The sequence below is a fragment of the Dipteris shenzhenensis genome, chromosome 27 (assembly GCF_047967505.1).
Source record: "Dipteris shenzhenensis isolate YYH24624 ecotype China chromosome 27, Dip_SZ_1.0, whole genome shotgun sequence".
Classification (NCBI taxonomy): Eukaryota; Viridiplantae; Streptophyta; class Polypodiopsida; order Gleicheniales; family Dipteridaceae; genus Dipteris; species Dipteris shenzhenensis.
In genome coordinates, this window is record NC_141622.1 from 17,328,262 (window position 1) to 17,348,125 (window position 19,864).

General features: G+C 40.6%; 1 protein-coding gene across 1 annotated transcript; it reads right to left on the reverse strand.

Moving 5' to 3' along the window:
• Positions 1-9,600: 9,600 nt before the first annotated feature.
• On the reverse strand, positions 9,601-10,879 carry LOC147883957 (tuliposide A-converting enzyme 1, chloroplastic-like). Its single transcript, XM_087398950.1, has one exon. The coding sequence runs from the start codon at positions 10,765-10,767 to the stop codon at positions 9,811-9,813; it is 957 nt and encodes a 318-aa protein (XP_087255076.1). The 5' UTR covers positions 10,768-10,879; the 3' UTR covers positions 9,601-9,810.
• Positions 10,880-19,864: the final 8,985 nt, after the last annotated feature.

Below are 19,864 nucleotides of genomic sequence, written 5' to 3' on the forward strand. Positions count from 1 at the left end.
AGGGAGGTGGAGAAGATAATGGAGGTAGACATGTGGAGAAGGGGACTGAAAGAAGAAACAGTATGCAAAAATGAAAGTTGGAGAAATGAAGGAAACGAGGTTTCATAGAGTGGAAGGGGGTGGTAAGGTGGAAGAGATGGTACTAGTGGTTGGAAGAATGGTAGAGGATATGGTAATAGTGGTGATGTGAATGGTGGAGGAAATAGTAGAGTGGACATGTAGAGAAGGGGACTCAAAAAAGGAAAAGAGTATGTGGGGGGGGGAAATGGAGGAGGAGGGGGGGAGGCTTTATAGAATTGAAGGGGGTGATAAGGAGCTATAGAGGGGGTGTCAAGAAATTTTAGGGTGAGGATCAATGAGTCAAGGTGGGGGTGGTAAGAAACTGTAACTTGTGGTTGAGAGGCATTCTTCAAATGCTTCTAACTTTTGATTGGAGCGCTTGAATTTTGAGAAATAAATTATGAAAAATTAACAAAATTTCAAGTCATTACTATCCCATACATTGGATTGATTTGGATGTGGAGGTGTAGATTGGAACAAGATTATGGATCTACTAAGGTTCTAGCAAGTGTTTAAGATGATCAAACAACATGAAGTTTGGCAATCCTCCTTGTCCTTGAGTGATTTGTTAATGATAGTTCTCAAAGGGGTACCAGATTTCTCATTTACCTTTTGAGATTTTAGTTACCTACAATTATGTTTGATTTCTTGATATAGTGTAATTGTACAAAGTACAATTGGAAATGCCTAATCCAATCGAGGAGTTTCTTCAGTTGCCTAGCCCCATCGTACTTAAGAAACTCTAGTTGCTCTTAGGATCAAACCTTCTTTTCTTAGCCTTTTGTAAAGGGCTTTCTTGGTCCTCAAACAACTTCCTTTTTAGGGGCATCTCTCTTTGAATTGTGTGACTTATTACGACTGACAATCTTTAAAGAAATTCTTGAATTACATTGTCCAAGTAGTGTGGTGGTACAAGTGTGTGAAATGAATTTAAGTGTGATTTTAAAAAAAAGGGAATAGTGGTACTTTCCCACGCCCATTCGATGAAGCACCCACTTCACGGTACTTGCTTCGATAGCATTGCCATTTCTTTCAACTATGCTCCATGTGTTACAGAGAAGGCACTTCACAATGCATAAAATAATCTCTCTTTTTTTAAATATAAACTTTTATATTTCGCTTGGTAGAGAGGGGGGGGGGGTAAATGGAATTTTTAATAAGGGAGGGGAAAGAATGTGGACTCATGAAAAAAAAAGGGAGGAGGGGGGGGGATTACATGTGGCACCAACTATTAAAAGAAGGGGGGTTTTGGGCCATGCACACATGGGGGGCACCAACTTTAACAGAGGTGCCAATGTAGTCAGTGGCACCCATACATGGTAAGGGGGACAGCATGAGTCATGGGGGGTGCACTTTTCATGCATTAGCACATGATATGCAGGCTTACTACTGTAGCCTTTAATGCGATAGTTGTTGCAACTACTAAAGGTGGTGGCATGAGGGTGCACTGAGTGTGTCGACACATGCCACATGGCCACTGAGCGGCTACCCTAAGGCAGTGGAACCTTTAGTGGTGTGGGAGACTTCTTGAGCTCGCTGAACATGCAATCTAACCTATGTAAGTTCTTTCTGCACATCTTCAGCAAATTGATCAACTGCCAAAATCCTATCTCCAAAATGTGCAATGGGCATCGGAAGGACTTGGCCGTCAATGATCTCAAATGGTGCCTTGCAGGGAGCATAATGGGTTGGATCCATCAAGATAATGTCTCCATAACTTCAAAGCATAAACTATTGCTAATAGTTCCTTCTCATACGTGTTATACTTAAGTTCAACACTAAGTTTTTGACTTTAAAAGGCTATGGGATGTTCCTCTTGCATTATTACAGCTCCAATGGATGTACCATTAACATCTGTACATATGACAAAGAAAGGCTTATCAAAGTTTGGCAAGACTAACATAGGGCTAGACATTAAAGCAACCTTCAAATTCTCAAAGACACTCAAATTTATATCACCCCAATGATACATTGATTGCTTCTTAAGAAGATTTATAAGTGGTGATGCAATCTTTGAGAAATTCAAGATGAACCTCCTACAATTGCTACATTAACCAATGAAAGATCTTACTTCATCTTTATTTGTAGGGACAAGCCATTCCTCTATAACGTTCACCTTGGATGGATCAACCTAAATTCCATACTCATTATTGATGCGGGAGGGAGAATTAAATAGTGGGGCGACGGGGACTATTAACTGAAGGGGGGATTTGGGCCATAGACATGTGGGGGTGACCAACTTTGGAAGAGGTGGCGGCATAGTCAGCAGTGCCAACACATGGCAAGGGGGGTGGCACAAGTCACGGGGACTATCACATTGCACATGTCAACACGCGCCATGCGGGCTAACTTCTAGAGATGCAAAAGGTGGGGGCTTGATGACATGCGCCACATGGCTGTTGAGCGGGCGATTGCTGCTTCTGCCCTAAGGCAGTGGCACCTTTAATGGCACGGGAGACTTGAACGAGCGAGTGCCACTTATGTGGATGACGATGACTTTTTTTGGGAGGGGAAGGGTACTGGCCCTGTCCGACTACTACACAAATGGGTCAGATTGTGTGACATGCAGTAGATAGAAAAGGGGGGGGGACAATTCTTTTGTGTGTGGTCACTATGCTAATAGAAATGAGAAAACTCAATGAAGGAAATAGGGAAGGAGGGGCCCCCTGGTTCTCTTCTTTGATGGTCACACTGATGTTGACCTCTATGATAGCTTCCACATGGCAGATTCACACAGGTAGAGGATCAAGGCTTTGCTACCACTTGTCACGAGCTTCAATCTAGGATGCTCATGTGTGGGATAATTATCCAGAATTTGAGAAACATTAGCCCTCCAAATGGGGTGGAAGGAGTGCCCATCTGAGTGTATTTTTGCTAGACTCTTCCTACATGCTCCTTGCAAGCCACAAATCCATATGCATGCAAATGATCATATGACACACCATGAAATATACAAGGATTCAACTTTCAACTTTCAACACATGCACTTGAATTCAAACCAATTTTGAGTGGTCTCCAATGAACGTTTGGTCCCTAGTTAAGCACACTATCATATATATACAAGGGCATTGGAGCAACATTCAACATTGAAACTTTCACCTTTCACATTAGGGGAGAAATGGGGTCTCAAAAGGGCCTCATAAGGAATAGATTAAGAAATGGATTAGTCCTAGTGAGAGGCCAAGGTAGGTCCCAAAAAGTCATAACCCCCCCTTACCTATAGGTGGGTTAAGCCCAAAAGTGACCCCACCTCTTACACAACTCTTACTCCTAGGTAGGAACCAACAAATTCAAAATCCAAAATTTGAATTTTGAATTCCCTCCCTCCTTCTCTCTTCTCCCTCCCTCCCTCCCCCTCCCCCTCCCCCTCCCTCCCCCTCCCTCCTCCCCCCTCCTCCTCCTCCCCCTCCCTCCCTTCCTCCTCCATGCTTGCTCCTCCTCCCCTCCTCCTCCCTCCCTCCTCCACACGTGCCTCCCTCCCTCCTCCATGCTTGCTCCTCCTCCCCTCCCCCTCCCTCCTTCTCCATGCCTGCTCCTCCTCCCCCCTCCTTCCTGCTCCTCCCTCCCTCCTCCTCCATGTCTACTCCTCCTCACCCTCCACACATGCTGGTCTGCCCCCCTTCCCTCCTCTTTGACTGCTCGTCCTCCCTCCCCCATCCCTCCTCCCCCTCGCCCTCCCTCTTCCTGCATGCTGCTCCTTCAAGCCTTCTTCTCCACACCTTCTCCTTCTCTACACTCCTTTACTCATGGCACCATTCAACTTGGAGAAAAATGCATTGGACTTGGAGCGACGACATAAATTAGAAGAGTCACTCTGTAAGCTAGCAAAGTCCAAAAGAGGCTTCAAAAGTTCTATATACAATCAAGTTCAACAAGCCGTAGAGAAGGAACGAGAGAAGGTAGAAGAACGAGTGTAAAAGATGAAAGAAACACCTTTGGGATTGAAGGATAGGAAAAGAAGGTACTTACATAACATGGATGCATTGGCACCCATAGAAAGAGGAGAGACCGGGCTATAAGGTTGGTTATCAAATGTTCTAATGAAATAACACTCTTTTGTGCTACACTATTTGTGACTAAGTTTTTCTTGTGTTGTCCTTTAGGAACTTCATGGAAGATGTGATGGGAAGAATGGACGGGGATGATATTGACTTTCCATATGCTCTAGCTAGTTTATTGAAGTCAAGCGATGTGATTGGGATACTAAGGGACCCAAGACACAAGTGCCTATGTGTGCAAGTTACTGAAGAGGTGATGAAGGACTTCAAGGCTATTGTGGACGCAGAGGAGATGCTTGCAGCTTGTCATATTGCCAGTGTAAGTCGTGAAGCTTACACATTTGTTTTCAAAATTTTCAAGTCTGCTATTTGGGAAAGTATAGGAAGTCTACAATGCCCTTACCCACACCTTGGTCTGTGAGACATGCACGGTGAGAAACAAACCAACATGCAAGAGAACTGCTTGGAGGGTACCATTGTGTAAGGGGCACAATGACTTGGAAGAGTAAAAAGAAATCTGGCTTGCAAACCTTTGAGATGAATGCTTTCAACAATGTCTACTTAGATGTTGAGAAACTGCAACAAGCAATGGTCAAATTCTATGGCATGAGAGAAGATGGTAAGAGAAAATCCATTATAGCATTGCACTTTACTTAGTTCATTTCCTATATCATGTTTATCCTAACGATTTCTCTCTTTTGTTGTACAGATTGCAATGGAAAGCTCATACTTGTCATCAAAATGGATGAAGCTCAATTGGTGAAAGAACACAAGTTGGAGAGAGTGAGCATCTACATTATAAATAAAGCCTTAGCCTTTGTTCAAGGGAACGAGGAAGTAGAGCAAGATTTCTCAGTGCAATCAGAGAAAGATATATGGTGGCTTGCAGCATTTGAGACTCCGAAAGAGTGCCATGAGACATTGAAGTGGGTTCTAGATAGAACAGGGATCCCATCGATGATCCGAAGACAAGAGGAAGGGCAAACACTGATAGTTGATGTTGGTTGTGTTCTTCTTCACTTTGGCTATAAACTAAAATATCTTCAAAGAACACAACTACAAGCTTACCTATGTATGGTCAAAGAACTATTCTCACTAGCCTACAAAAGGTAACAGGTGCATTAGTCAACCCAAAGGATAGTGACTACAAATTGATAATGTGCTATTTGTGTGCTAAGGGTAGTCTTATGCACGTTTTCTTCCTTCATCCTAACTTGATGATATCCTGACCAATTTGCTAAATACCTTGGCACATTTAAGGGAGTCTAACAAGTTGTCAACTCTAGGTATAGGAAACCTATTCTTAATTGTCAACTTGTTAATAAGGTCTCTATAATCAATACACATCCTCAAGGTTCCATCCTTCTTTTTAACTAGAAGGACTGGAGCCCCAAAAAGTGAGCTAGTTGGTCTAATTAGAGCTTTCTCTAGCAACTCTGCAACTTGACTTTCTACCTCCTCTAGATCCACCTTATTCATTTGATAGGGAGCTCTATATGGAGGCGAGGACCCTGGAATCAACTCAATAGTATGATCTTCAAGTTTAGAGATAGGCAATTCATGCCGATCATCACTAGGAAATCGATCATCAAATTGCTTAAGACACTCTATTTATGTCGACGTTCATGACCACTATGTTTGGACTGCACTTCCCTAACATATATCACACTACAACTCACTCCCTTACATATCTCTCTTTTAGCTCTAGTATGCTTTGTGAGTTTAATATGGGGAACATCTCGCTCACCCTTTAAGGTGATCATCGTACCTTGGTGCTCAAAGGTACAAGTCTATTTCCTTACATCCATAGATGGTTGGAAATCATATCTCCAAGACTTGCCTAGCATCATGGCAAGTTCTTAGAAAGGAGCAACAAGTCCCTACGATCCTCATACTTTTGGATCTTGAAGAACAAGTTCTTGACTTTTGACGTACACTCCTCTTCATATCCTCTAAACACACCACTAATACTCATGTCCCTCAAAGGACATTTCCTAGCCTTGATTATATTAGCCAACCAATCTGAGATGATATCATAGTCACTACCTTCATCCATGAGGATGATGATATGTTGACCCCCAACATACCCATGTAACTTAAATCAGTCGTGTTGACCAAAGGTGTAATGCAAAGTAGCATTATTGCCGTTTTTATTATTTTCAATATTTTTACAAGAAGGTTCACCCTCTTGCTTAGGGTGAGAGGCTCTAAATACATTGGTCTTACCCATCTTCTTCTTTAGCTCTAGACAATCATAGAATCTATGATCTGTCGCATTTTTACATCCAAAACATTTTCTTTCCTTAAGCAATCTATCCCTTACCTAAGAAGACATGGTTGCAGGTTTGATATATCCATCTAGGGTAGGTTGCCCTGTTAATTTGCTACTTACTGTTTGTACTCTCACTCGTCTAGGAAAACGTCATCCATTTTGTTTAGAATTAGCTGATTGAACAAAGGGTCTACTCTATGATGTTGGTGCCTTAGTTGTCACTTCTCTCCTTCTAGGATTGACTTCCAATCTGCTGGCTCGGCCAATCTAATGGCATCATTTTACTTAGTCGAAGTTCTAACTTATGTCGGATATTCGGTTTAAGACTTGATAGATACTTAGATAATAAGTGTGATTTAAAAAAAAGGGAATAGTTGTACTTCCCCATGCATGTTCGATGAAGCGCCCACTTCTTGGTACTTGCTTCGATAGCATTATCGCTTCTTTCGATTATGCTCCGTGTGTTACAGAGAAGGCAGTTCACAATGCAAAAAATAATCTCTCTCTTTTTATATATAAATTTGAATATTTTTCTTAGGTAGAGGGGGGGAGAATTAAATGGTGGCAGTGGCGAGCATTAAATCAAGGGGGGCTTTTGGGCCATGGACACTAAGGGGGAGCCAACTTTGGCAAAGGTGGTGGCACAGTCGACGGTGCCAACACATGGCAAGGGGGATGGCATGGGTCATGAGGGCTGCATACTGCTTGATGGCATGCACCACATGGTTGTTGGGCAAGAGGCTGTTGCCCTAAGGTAGTGGCGCCTTTAATGGCGTGATAGACTTCAATGGGTGGGCGCCACGTATGTGGACGATGGCGATAATTTTTGGGAGGGGGAGGGTATTGGCCCTGCGACTGCTACACTGAGTGGGGTAGACTGTGCGGCATCAAGTAGAGAGACAAGGGGGGGAGGATGATTTATTTCTTTATTAGTCACTATGCTAACAGAAATGGGAAAACTCAATGAAGGAAATGGGGAAGGAGGGGGGCCCTGGTTCTCTTCTTTGAGGATGTGCACACTTTTCGGGCAAAAACCTACGAGCAGAAAAGTCGGAGCAATAATTTTTTACACCAACCATGCTTGTATATTTCTCAAAGGAATATACAATTCTTTCTTAATTTCTATTTTATGGAACCATATACTTAATTATTTTTCATTATACCCCTCATTTTAGAGAACATCATCTATATGTGAACAAATAGTGAACACTTTAGAAACTCCTATAAATACCTCCCTACCATACTCTCTTTTGAGGATTATGGTAATTAAATCAATTTAAAAGAGTTTCCCTAATCTTTGGCAATCCCATATTTGAAGCTCTCATATAACAATGTATACCATATTCCTTGGATGAGTAGGAAAAAGATATTGGAAATGTCATACTTGAGGCCATTATAATCGATCATAAATTAATCTCTAATACATTATCAAATATGGGAAGGCAAGGAACGAATTTTCAAAATATTCCCAATTCTCCAAACCTAAGTACTTTTAAGGAAATGTGGTCTCTATTGAACTCCTTCTTACCATAATATGAATTAGGGAGAAGTTGTAACTCTCATATACATCTTGAAATTTTTACTTTTTATCTTTTATAGCTACCGTAAGTATAATTTTAAGCCTACCATGCATAGATCATGAAATTTTGAACATTTTTCCTTTTTACAGCTCCTCAATCCGAGATAAGGAGCAAAAGTTATGACCCCTTCTGCGTAGGCTCTCAAAGGGTATTCCGCTGGCAGAATAGGATTGGGGGGCAAGCTCTTCAAACCATATTCCTTTGGAAAAATACACTTAGAGGGTCTATTAAAAAAGTATTATATTATTTTCTTAGGTCATCCTGAGGAACTATAAAGAGGATATTTGCTCAAAATTTCATGATCCAACCAATGGTGAAAGGAAAAGAAAGGATTTTTGAAAGTGATAAAATAAGTCACCACTTGGACATTATATATGTATATTATATAAAGGTATATTTATATCTATATCTATTTATTAGTATTTCATATTTACTTACATATTCGTTGAAATAGTTTGGATTTTTTTGCTCCCCAAAAATGACTTGAGCCTATATATTTTGACCCCTCCTACCTTTTGTCCGCTCGTCGCTTGGGGGTTTTTGCTCGGAAAATGGAAACCCCCTCTTCTTTAATGGTCACGTTGATGTTGACCTGTACAATCGCTTCCACATGGCGGCTTCACACAGGCAGAGGATCAAGGCTTTGACACCACATATTGCGAACTTCGATGCAAGACGCTCATGTGTGGGTTGATGATCCAAAAATCAAGAAACATTGGCCCTCCAAATGGGGTAGAAGGAGTGCCCATGTGAGTGTATTTTTGCTAGACTCTACCTACATGCTCCTTGTAAGCCACAAATCCATATGCATGCAAATGATCATACCACACACCATGAATGATGCGAGAGGGTACAACCCCTCATGCCTTTTGGGATCACATCCCTTGGGCATACCCCATAATTTTACCCTTAGCCTATGACTCTTTTATGCCTACCATTGACTAATGCAAGAATACCCTTTCGTAGCCATCGTAGGACTTAATGTATATGTGCAAACTTTATTATATCCAATTAGCCAATTTACAATGTTACAACCATAGGAGGGCAATTGCCAAATTCCTAGAAAGATCCACCGGACCACCAGGATCTAATGCAATAATCATGACATGACAAGCTCATAAGTAGGAGATGCAAAATGTATAGTCGATCATGATATGGTAACCCATGTTCTCACTTCCCATAATGAAAATTATGGATAACTAAGGGATATCTTAAGCTTCTTGAATGATTTCTTAGATTTTTGGTACATGAATCCCAAACGATTTATGTATCTCCATTTTGTTAAAATGTATACAAGTGGTCACTCGAGGCATGCAGTATCAAAAAATTCTTTCATATGACCTACATATATTCAAACATCTCTTCTAAATACCTCCTAAATACATGTTCTAATCGGAATCAAAAACCTCCCATTGCTCCCTATATTTATGTTGCTAAAACACTCCCTCCACTTCTATTATGTATGCATTCTATGCGCATTTTATTAAATATTTTTTTGATCACAAGTTAGTTCACAACATGATATATTGTGGGGATAATGGATTACATGCATGTGGCATGATTGTCACTCACGCCTATATCATATCATTTTTTTCGGTCAACTTCTTTTCATTGTAGCACAAGTCAAAATGACCTACAAACTGGTCGAATTCTAGAGCCTAACATGCAGGATACTCGGAATAGCCTTCCTCTAACAACAATGCAAGGAAGAGAAGATGAGTGAAAATATCCAAAAGCAAATGAAGGCTTTGTGCTATGGGAGGTCAATGCATGTGTTGAAATGCCTCCGAGTGGTAGATGACATTTTGCACTAGTCAAGTTATGAATTCAATGTGTGCAAAGTGCAGTTGATAAGAAAGAAGAAAGAAACTGAGTAGTGAGGGAATTTCATAGATAAATTCTAGACTAAGCTCTCCATGAACTCCTTCATCTTTTTCTCTAACGCCTCTGCAGCTTCAGTTCTTTCCATGAGATGGAAACAATGGCTTGCATCCTCCGATTCAAACAGCTCCACATCCTTCCCGGCTTTCTTCAGTGCCTCGTAGTACTTTATACCTCCTGTACGTAGCGTATCTCTTTCTGCTATCGCCACCAACGCTGGCGGTAACTCTATCTCCGAAATCTTGGGCGAATCTGCATGGAAAGGATTGATAAACGGATGTCCCCATGGCGCTCCTGGTGGAAGACACGATCTGAAGATGAACTCCATCTGTTTTGGATCGAAATCTGCTTTTCCCGTTGCCTCTAGCTTCCCGTCGATGAAAGCCGAGTGAATCAAAAGCATGCCTCGAATTGTAACCGGACTCCAGTCTGTCCCTGTTGCTCGCGCAGCCAAGAAGTGCACGAGCGTGCCCCCCGCGCTCTCTCCAGCGAGGAAACATTTGGAGAAATCGGCATGCTGGGCTAGCCAGGGCTCCGTCTCACCAGCAGCGCCGCCGAGGCCCTGAGCTTGCGAGCGGAGCCAAAGCAGAGCGGCGTAGCCGTCGTCGTAAGCAGCAGGCAGGCGATGCTCAGGCGCGAGGCGATAGTTTACAGAAACCCAGATGGAGCGCGATGCAAGAGCCATGCGGCTGCAGAATTCATGGAAGAAGGAATTGGCGGGGCTACCGAAGCAGAAGCCACCGCCATGGAAGTGGAGCACGAGAGGAAGGCGCAGGTCTTGGGCAGGAAGCTGGGGCAAGAAGATACGAGCCCAGAGATCGTTGGAAGGATCGATGGAAACGTCAGTGGAGGCGACGCCATGGGAGGACTGAGGGCAAGCGGGGACGTTTAGGTCTGAGGGACGATGGATGGAGCCATCACTGTAGGCAGTGAGCATACCAGGGAATTCCTGAACAATCTCTCTCGCCATAGCCATAGCTGCTGATGATTTCTTGAGAGGTGGAAGGGATGGACAAAACTCACAGAGACGATAATATAAAAGGGTTACGTTCAACACGTTCTCATTTACATACAAGGAGCTTTCAACACATCCACTTTGAATTCAAACCAATTTTGCGTGGTGAACGTTTTGTCCCTGGTCACGCACGCTATCATATATATACAATGGCATAATGCATTGGAACAACATTCAACATTCAACATTCAACTTTCAACACATGCACTTCAATTCAAACCAATTTTCTCTTGGTCAAGGAGGATGGCTCCTCTCCTCACCTCCATGACATCACATTGACAGGTCAGGTCTCCTGTATCGAAATCTCCACTCTTGGATCACAGTCAATTATTTCACGAAAATACGTCAAAAAAACTGAAGCTCATAACCCAACTGCACGGAAGCCATTCACAACAAGAAAAAATTCTACAAAACAATCTTCCCAATGACACATAAGCATTCATTAACCTGACAAACATTAAACAACCAATCACAACCAACGTCTATAAAGGGCCGCCTCCCTTGGAACCTCAACGCTTGAGAAATGCTCGAAGTTGGCATTTCCCAATTGAGAAGTGGCTTGAAACTAGCCCACGGTCTCCCGACCACTTCCCAACTAAGAAATGCATCCCCCTCAGCATTTTTCTCAAAGCTTGAATGCTCGCTCTTGTTGATACCTTCTCTCATGATTGCCATCGGCTAGCTCTTGGAGCAAAGATGCTTATAGCCATACATCAATGGTCAAACACAATGAATGTATTTGATATGGAAACATCAACAACAACCATGTGTGAATTGATCCTCATACACACATTCCAGGACAAAATGTCACAATTTCTCCATCATGATTCTCTTTTCCTCGATAAAAAGAGGCACATGATGACATCAAGGTTGAACAAAATGCAGAAACGTGTGAGAGGAGCATACCTATATCGCTATTGATTGTACTAGCTGAAGATTCAACCACAAACTCTATCAAAGATATATTCAAGTACGAAAAATCATTGATTGCATGGTACTCACATTTAACCATAATAAACAAAATGACAAATTTCAAACAAGAGAGCATGAATACTTGTGACAAATGAACACACACACATGCATGTGCGCGCACATGCACACACACACGCATATGCATTGCAAGCATGCACACACGCACACGCATATGCACATGCACATGCACACGCATACGTACATGCACATGCACACACGTACACGTGCATGCATGCACACACACACACAAGGGGGGGGCAAGATAGAACATGAATTTATTTTTCAAAAATATGTCAAAAATATCACAAATTAGCATCTAAGTCTCTCTTGTAGCACTCCTCTAATAAGGGAGTGCTAATAAAAAAGCACACAATCAATAAAGAATTAAAGCACAATAGTCTAACATTTAAGAATTTGCAATAAAGAAGCATTCAAACATATTAAACAAGACATTAAAGTTACATAAGAGCCACAAATTGCAATGTAAAAGTAAGTGGTGTATTCTAATGAGGCCCCTCCTACTCAAGAATCTTTTTAAATATCTAGTTATTGTACCATGCCATTGGGTAATGATGATTGATGGTCCACACAAAAAAGGGGGGCGAGGGTGGGGAGATTCTTTAAAGATAGCACATGCCTTTATTTTTTAAGAACATGTGGAAAGTCCCATAAATCATCATCCAAGTCTCCCTTATAGCACTCTTCTATGAGGTTATCCTAATAAATAGTAATAATTTGTATAAAGCAACATCAAAAAATATTGAACAAGACATTAAAACAACACGAGAGCCACAAATTACATATTATTCCACCAAGGTCATGTCAAGATGCAAATTGTGCCTAGCCTACTCTACATACATGAAGTGCAAGATGATCAAGGAGGTGTGAAGAGAGTGGGAGAGAAGGAAGGAATCTCACTTACAACTTTCTCACATACACAATGGGGAAATATACACAAAGGTGGAGGCTGAAAACAGTTTTCCTCTTCTTAGTTGTGAAAGCCAAATGAACTCTAAGTATAAAAGAATAGGTGAACCCTATATGTGGGTCTCAAACCAAACTCAGCTAACTAAGATGGCATACTAACTGAGCCACTAACTAGAGTACATAAAGAATGGGCATTTTTTCATCCAAAGTTATAGAATGCTACCCCTATTCCATTTTTCCTATTCAAGATGGCTCTCATATTGCCCTACCATTGCATCCCCTTTATTACATATTCCATCACCATTGAGTGAGACTATAATAGCATTCACATCCCTTTGTAAATAGAAAGAATGTCAATGCATAGTTATTTTTCCATAACTTATCCCATGTTACGTTATTGTTGCTTTTCCCAATATATGATTTCTAAGTAAAATAGCCTTGAAAATAATATTCAGCCTACTAGAGAGACTATAAACTAGAAAATCCTTCATAGATTCCATCATGTTTTCACCATTTACCAGGGAAATCCCAACAACCATTGCATTCTATCACTTAATATTCTCAAAAAACTATCCAAGTACATTGCAAATATTTGGTTCTAGAACTTTGTCCATTTCATGTCTTGAAAAAAAGCTAAAAAGTAGTATTCAATCCTACGTATACAATGACTGTTCTTAATACATAATTAAAAGTGCTGCTGAGTCATCAAGGAAGCAACATCCCAATTCCTCTAATAACTTTTTGTGTTAGGAGCAAAATCAAAACAGTAAGCATACAAGGAAGTGTTCCACAACAATGTCTCGGGTACTCATTCTCTTTTCTTCTGTTGTAGTACCACCAACTAGCTCCGTCAAGAGTGTTCCTCAGAAAATCGTGTAGAGAGACAATTCTTTCTCATGCTCATTTTCTCTTTCTTTCACTATGCTTTTTTGGACAAAAAATACACTTATTTTTTTTCAAACTATGATATACGTTGAAAAAAATGTTGATATTAACATTGCTATTTAAGTCAAAATTTCTATCGATATATAGATTTTCAATGCTAATAGCAATGGCAATATCGATGGTCCCTGAGTTCTCTGGGGGTCTTTTTTGACACTTTTTTTGATGGCTATATCAACTCTGGGACACATTTTTTGATGACAATACCAACGCTAATATCGACGCTCGTAAAAAATCCTAAAGCCTTATTGACGCTAAAACTGATGCTTTTTTTAATGGGCCAAAATTTTTTAGGGTAGATTAGGGCATGGCCAAGCCCTAATCTGCCCTTTTATAAAGGTATGTATTACATTGTAGTGGCCATTGTATTGTATTATTTAGAACTGCTCATTATAAAATTGCCCTATTACATCATATGAGGTAAAATATTGACACTATATATAGATCTGCACTGTCTCTGTATTTTCGTCATCAATAGTAGGAAGATGGGTAGAATGTAGTGCTAGTCCTCACTGCTCCCATCCTCGTCCTCTCCATTCCCACTGGTGCTCTCTCCATTATCGTCACCCCCACTGGCTGTCTCTCCACATGCTGTAGCACCCTCTTGGCAAGCATCTCCCAAGTATTCATCTCCATCCTCCTATTCAACTAAGCAGCACACGATTTGCATGGCTAGTATATATATCTTTGAGAACATTTCTAAAAAAATAAGTATAATTAGGGCTTATATTGAGGACCAGTACAAATCCTCCTCTCTCTGTGAGTAGGTTCATTAGAGCCTCAATGTTGTTATTGTACATTGCATACCTGTACTCCTCATCTATTTATTCTTGGCCCATTTTCCATCATAAGAATACACGTTAGTTTTAGTGATTGACATGCTACCCAAAATTATACAATAAAAGAGTGAAAGAAGAGGTATTTACAAAAAAGTTTTTGAAGGCATCCCTCCTACCAGAGCCCAAGTGGGATTGGCACACTTTACTCTTCCTCACCACCGTCGCCTTCTTTTATTGAGTATATTTTTGCAGGTCCTTTATCTCCTTTTTAACAAGTTTCCAATCTTTCGCATGAACCTAGATTCTTCGGCACTAGCCTTCCTACGGATTTGATATTTTCATGAATTCAGCACCGGGGCCATTTTATTCAGCATCCAATGGTTGTCAAACTCAAGGTCCTCAATGGCACAAGGAACTTTGCCTTCAATGTATTAAGGATATGTTCCTTTTTCTTTTGTGGCTGCTTGCAAAAATCCATCACCACCCTCTTGAATTCGGAGGATGCAAGCCCATGCATTCGATTTATAACTCAAGTGCCTCTAGAATCCATTACTATTTCATACTCCCTACTATGAACTTCATAGGGAAGGGTGGTGGAAGTTTGGGAGACTCCCCCCAATGGCACTGCTTATACTCGAGCCTGATCGTCTACATCAACAATGGCTCTCTCTCTCCCTAGGTCCACCTTCGATGGTGCCTTGGGAGATCTCTATGGAGGCCAACTGACATGACACTTGCTCTCTCTTCTCATCCCACTTGTGCAGGAGTCTTTCCTTATATTGGGATCTAGCTTTGTGAGTAATTTGTGAGCCTTCTCCGAACTACTACTCGAGGTAGTACTGTCGGAGGAGGGTGATCCTTTGCTCAGCATCCTTCACGAAATGAAATGGGAGGGTTTAATTAAACTTTTGAAAAGATTTCATTTAAACTTTAGAAATCATTCTAATTAAACATGCATATGCTTTTAAAGCTTTGAAGCATATGCTTCAAACTGGGCATGAAGCTTTAAAAGGGAGAAAACAGAAGACAACAAAGGCCAAGCATAAAAAAGTTTTCATCATCACTTGTTTCTCTTGATATTCTTTAATGGACTCGCTTCTTACCTTGCTATCTTAATTGAGAGAGTCTTTTTGATCTCTCTCCTTGCATACATGATGCTGGTGGGATGGTTGGTGCTCGAGCACTTGGCAGATGAAGTGAGATATGAATCTTCTATTTTCAAGGTAGACAATGGTCAAGAACAAACATTTCCATGTTTTCGCCCATGCATCCCCTCTTCTGGTTTGAAATAATGCCTCGGTGATATTTTAGTCATGCAAATGGGACCCGATGGCCATGATACTTTGCAAGGACTTAAAATCACCTATATTGAAGCCCATGCAAAGTATCATGGCCATCAGTTCCCATTTGCATGGTCAAGAACAAACATTTTCATGTTTTTGCCCATGCATCCCCTTTTCTGGTTTGAAAAATGCCTCGATGGTATTCTAGTCATGCAAATGGGATGCAATGGCCACGATACTTTGAAAGGGACATAAAATAACATATGGGCAGGCCTGTGCAAAGTATCATGGCCATCGGATCCCATTTGCATGATCAAGAACAAACATTTTCATGTTTTTGTCCATGCTTCTGGTTCATAAATAATCATAATGCACTGCCGTAATGGTACGCTTTATGCATCAAACTCTGTAAGCACATGCTATGGAACCCACATTATCTCCATGTGATAGATTAAAAAAATTTGGACATTGCTCAATGTTCTATCAACAATAAAACATTATCTCGGATGTTAATGTCGACAAAAATATCGACTCTGGTAAATTTTTCAGGAACACTTTTCAACATAAATATTGACGAAACAGAGCATGGTCAATGATTAAACAAAAATTTTGGCATGTTTTGTTTTCACGTATGGATTATGGTGTTTTAATGATCGTGTGTAACCTTTGTAGATGTCTTCAAGCTCATTAGAGTTCGAAGAAGAGACTAATAGAGCAAATCTTTATCAACGAGTCTTGTGTGATTGTGTGTGATGCAAAGGACAAATAAGGAGATTACGAAACATATCAACAACACACATAAAGAGATATGGTCACTTTCAACCCTTACCAAAGATACAGTTGAATGATGAGGTAGAAGTTATGTTTTAGCTTCTTTATGAGTGCATTCATCAAATTCAATGCTTTCCATGCTTGTATGTGACTTATATGAGATGATTAACTAAATTTTCTTCATGTAGGGAGATGAAATTGTTTCACGAAATTTGAGAGCAAATGCATTTCATAATCATCCTCATGAGTCGATGTTGACCCAAGGATATCGAAACACTATAAGAGAAGATAGAGAGCTAGAAGAGCAACATCATAGAAGTGGTGAAGAGGAAGGTGCCCTGAATGAGGACAAAATAATGTAGGACATGATAAAAACTTACTTTGATGCTCCTTCACCACAAAATGAAAGAGATGAAGATGTGGAAGTGAATAGGGAGGATAACATGAGTCTTGAAGAGGATATCTTGCGATGTGAAGCAAGCACCATGTTGTACAAAGGGGCAAGACATTCTCATCTTACCTCCATTCTTTTGATCTTGAATTTACAAGCAACTTATGGATGGTTAGACACTAGCGTTACGTTCCTCCTTTGGTAAGAGTTCTTATGTGGTCTAAACTATAGTTTTAAATTCATTGAATGGGTCAATGTCCTAAGTTACTCCAAACACTACTTCCAAAAGGAAATACAATGCTCAACTTAAGAAAGGATGCAAAGAAGATGCTGGCATCATTAGGAATGGATTACAAGTCAATTCATGCATGTCCCAATGATTGCATTGGCATTCTCGCAACCACTCGATGGATGGAACATCACGGATCCCTGTGGATGGAAAGGCTTGGAGACACGTAGAGAAGAGATGGCCATAGTTTAGGCTTAAGCCTCATCATTTGTGTCTTGGGTTGGCTATGGACGGTGTTAATCCCTTTGGACATTGACCCATTCCAATTCATTGAATGGGTCAATGTCCCAAGTTACACCAAACACTACTTCCAAAAGGAAATACAATGCCCGACTCAAGAAAGGATGCAAAGAAGATGCTGGCATCATTAGGAATGGATTACAAGTCAATTCATGCATGTCCCAATGATTGCATCCTTTACAAAGGAACATATGAGCACTGTATAAGCTATCCACAATGTGGTGCATCTCGATACCGACAAGACACACAAGGAGACAAGATTCCTGGGAAAGGTATTGCGACACGTGCCGATCCTAACACGCATCGTGCACTTGTTTAATTGTGGATCGTTAGCTGGACTTATGGATTAGCATTCTTGCAACCGCTCGACGGATGGAATATTGAGGATCCTTGTTGCAAATGGAAAGGCTTGGAGACACGTAGAGAGGTGGCTAGAGTTTGGGCTTGAGTCTCATCATGTGTCTTGGGCTAACTATGGATGGTGTTAATACCTTTGGACACCAATCTACATCATGGTCCATGTGGCCAGTAGTAGTCACAATATACAATATACAATATTCCTCCTTGGATGACCATAAAGAAGGGGCATTTGATGTTGGTACTCATTGTGTTAAGCAAGCACAAGCTTTAAAACATGGATGTGTATCTAGCCCTTTGGTGGACGAGTTCCAAATATTATGGAATGGCATGCAAGTTTATGACATTTCAAAGCCTTTGGGTCAACTTCATTTCAATTGAAAGGCATTCTAATGTGGACCATGCATGATAATCCTGGGTTGCGTGATTGCTTAGGTACCAAATTTCTATTCCTCTCAATTCTCTTTTGCCTACTATTAAAATGCAAGATGCAACTTCTATCGATGCTCTTTTCTCGGTGGTCTTTCACTTCTATAAGATGTAACTTGTGTCCTTGCATTTTAATAGGTCTCCAAGTGTTCGAATACTTTGCATGTCCAAATTGTGGAGACAGTTTGTGTAGTTAGCACTCAAAAGATCTAATCAAGGTGGTATATGAGAAGCACAGGCGATTTCTTCCTGTGGACCATCCGTATCATGTGGATCCATCTTTTGGGGGGCCACAATTAGCTCCTATTCCTCCATTCACTCATGAGATTTGAAGATTGGGAGCGACTTTGGTATGATCCAAAAATCCAAACACCTCCACCTTGCATTCAACATCTCTCCATATTTTATAAACTTCCTTACTAGAGACAACACAAAGTCACATATCTATTGGACCCAATACATATATTCAAAAATGTATCTAAAAGTTTGTGGAAATATATGATTGGGGATAGAGACACTTCAAAGACATGAGCTAACTTGAAAGGGATGAAAACCAAAAGTGCCTTCTAGCCAAGAGAAAACCATGCCGACAAGGGGGTCATTGTTTGCTTGGGTGTAGCCATTTTAGGTGAGGTTCTGAAAAATTTTTGTATATAGGTATCTTGCATGACCCATAACTTATGCAATCCTTAATGGAATTCGGCAAACTTTGTCTTCAAGTTGTAGTACAGATTCCAAAATTGAACCTGAGACAAAAAATTATGGAATAAGGATTTGGAACGAGACCATTAAAGCTTTACAACTGCTATGTTGCATGTGAAGCATGCATCCTAAAGACTATAGGTATAGCAATTTATTCAAAATTTTGTTTTGCTTATACATGCAACCAAGTAATCATTCAAAAGTACACTATGTGAGCTTTTCCTAAACCCAAGGGCACACCTAAATGAGAACATTAGGCATGGATTAATGGGCCTTCAATGTTGTGCTAAAGTGATGCACACCCATTTGAGGGCACAGTCCATAACTTTTTTTTGATTTGTTGAAAATCAAAACAGATTGAAAACTTGGAATCCAAACTAGTGGGACTACTACATGGTGGTCTTAAAACATTGATAGTTGTTGGTATTGGTATCTAGATTCATCCTAAAATGGAAGAAGTTGAAAATGTGCAATTTGTGCATGTGAAAAGATATTTTAATAAACCCAACAATATTTACAATTTTAAATTGTTTCTTTTTCTATGCACTTGCTTGCTATATGTCTCATAAGCATGCCAAAGTTCATTGCATTTCATAATACACAGCATCAAACCTAATAGCATGCCCTTTGGCCTATTTGTGTTTTGAAGCATTTGAGGCCACATTGCACTTGTTTGGGATATCCAATTCTACTAACGTGTATCGCTGGAGGGGTGAAAACCAACAGCTGAAAATTTGCTACTCCCATGAATTTTGAATTTTCACACCTCCCGCCCATCAAATCTTGGAAGATTAAGTACCTGCAACTTGCCCTCAACCTACAAATTCCTTGCAACCCATAGGCACCTTGACGTGACCTTGCATCGACTTTGGTTTAGCATTGTCTTCTTTTAGTTAAGTTGTCTTCTATTATTTGCTTGCTTCACAAGCTAGCTTCTTTGGGTCTATTCTAGACTGATCGTGACCATGGCATCAAT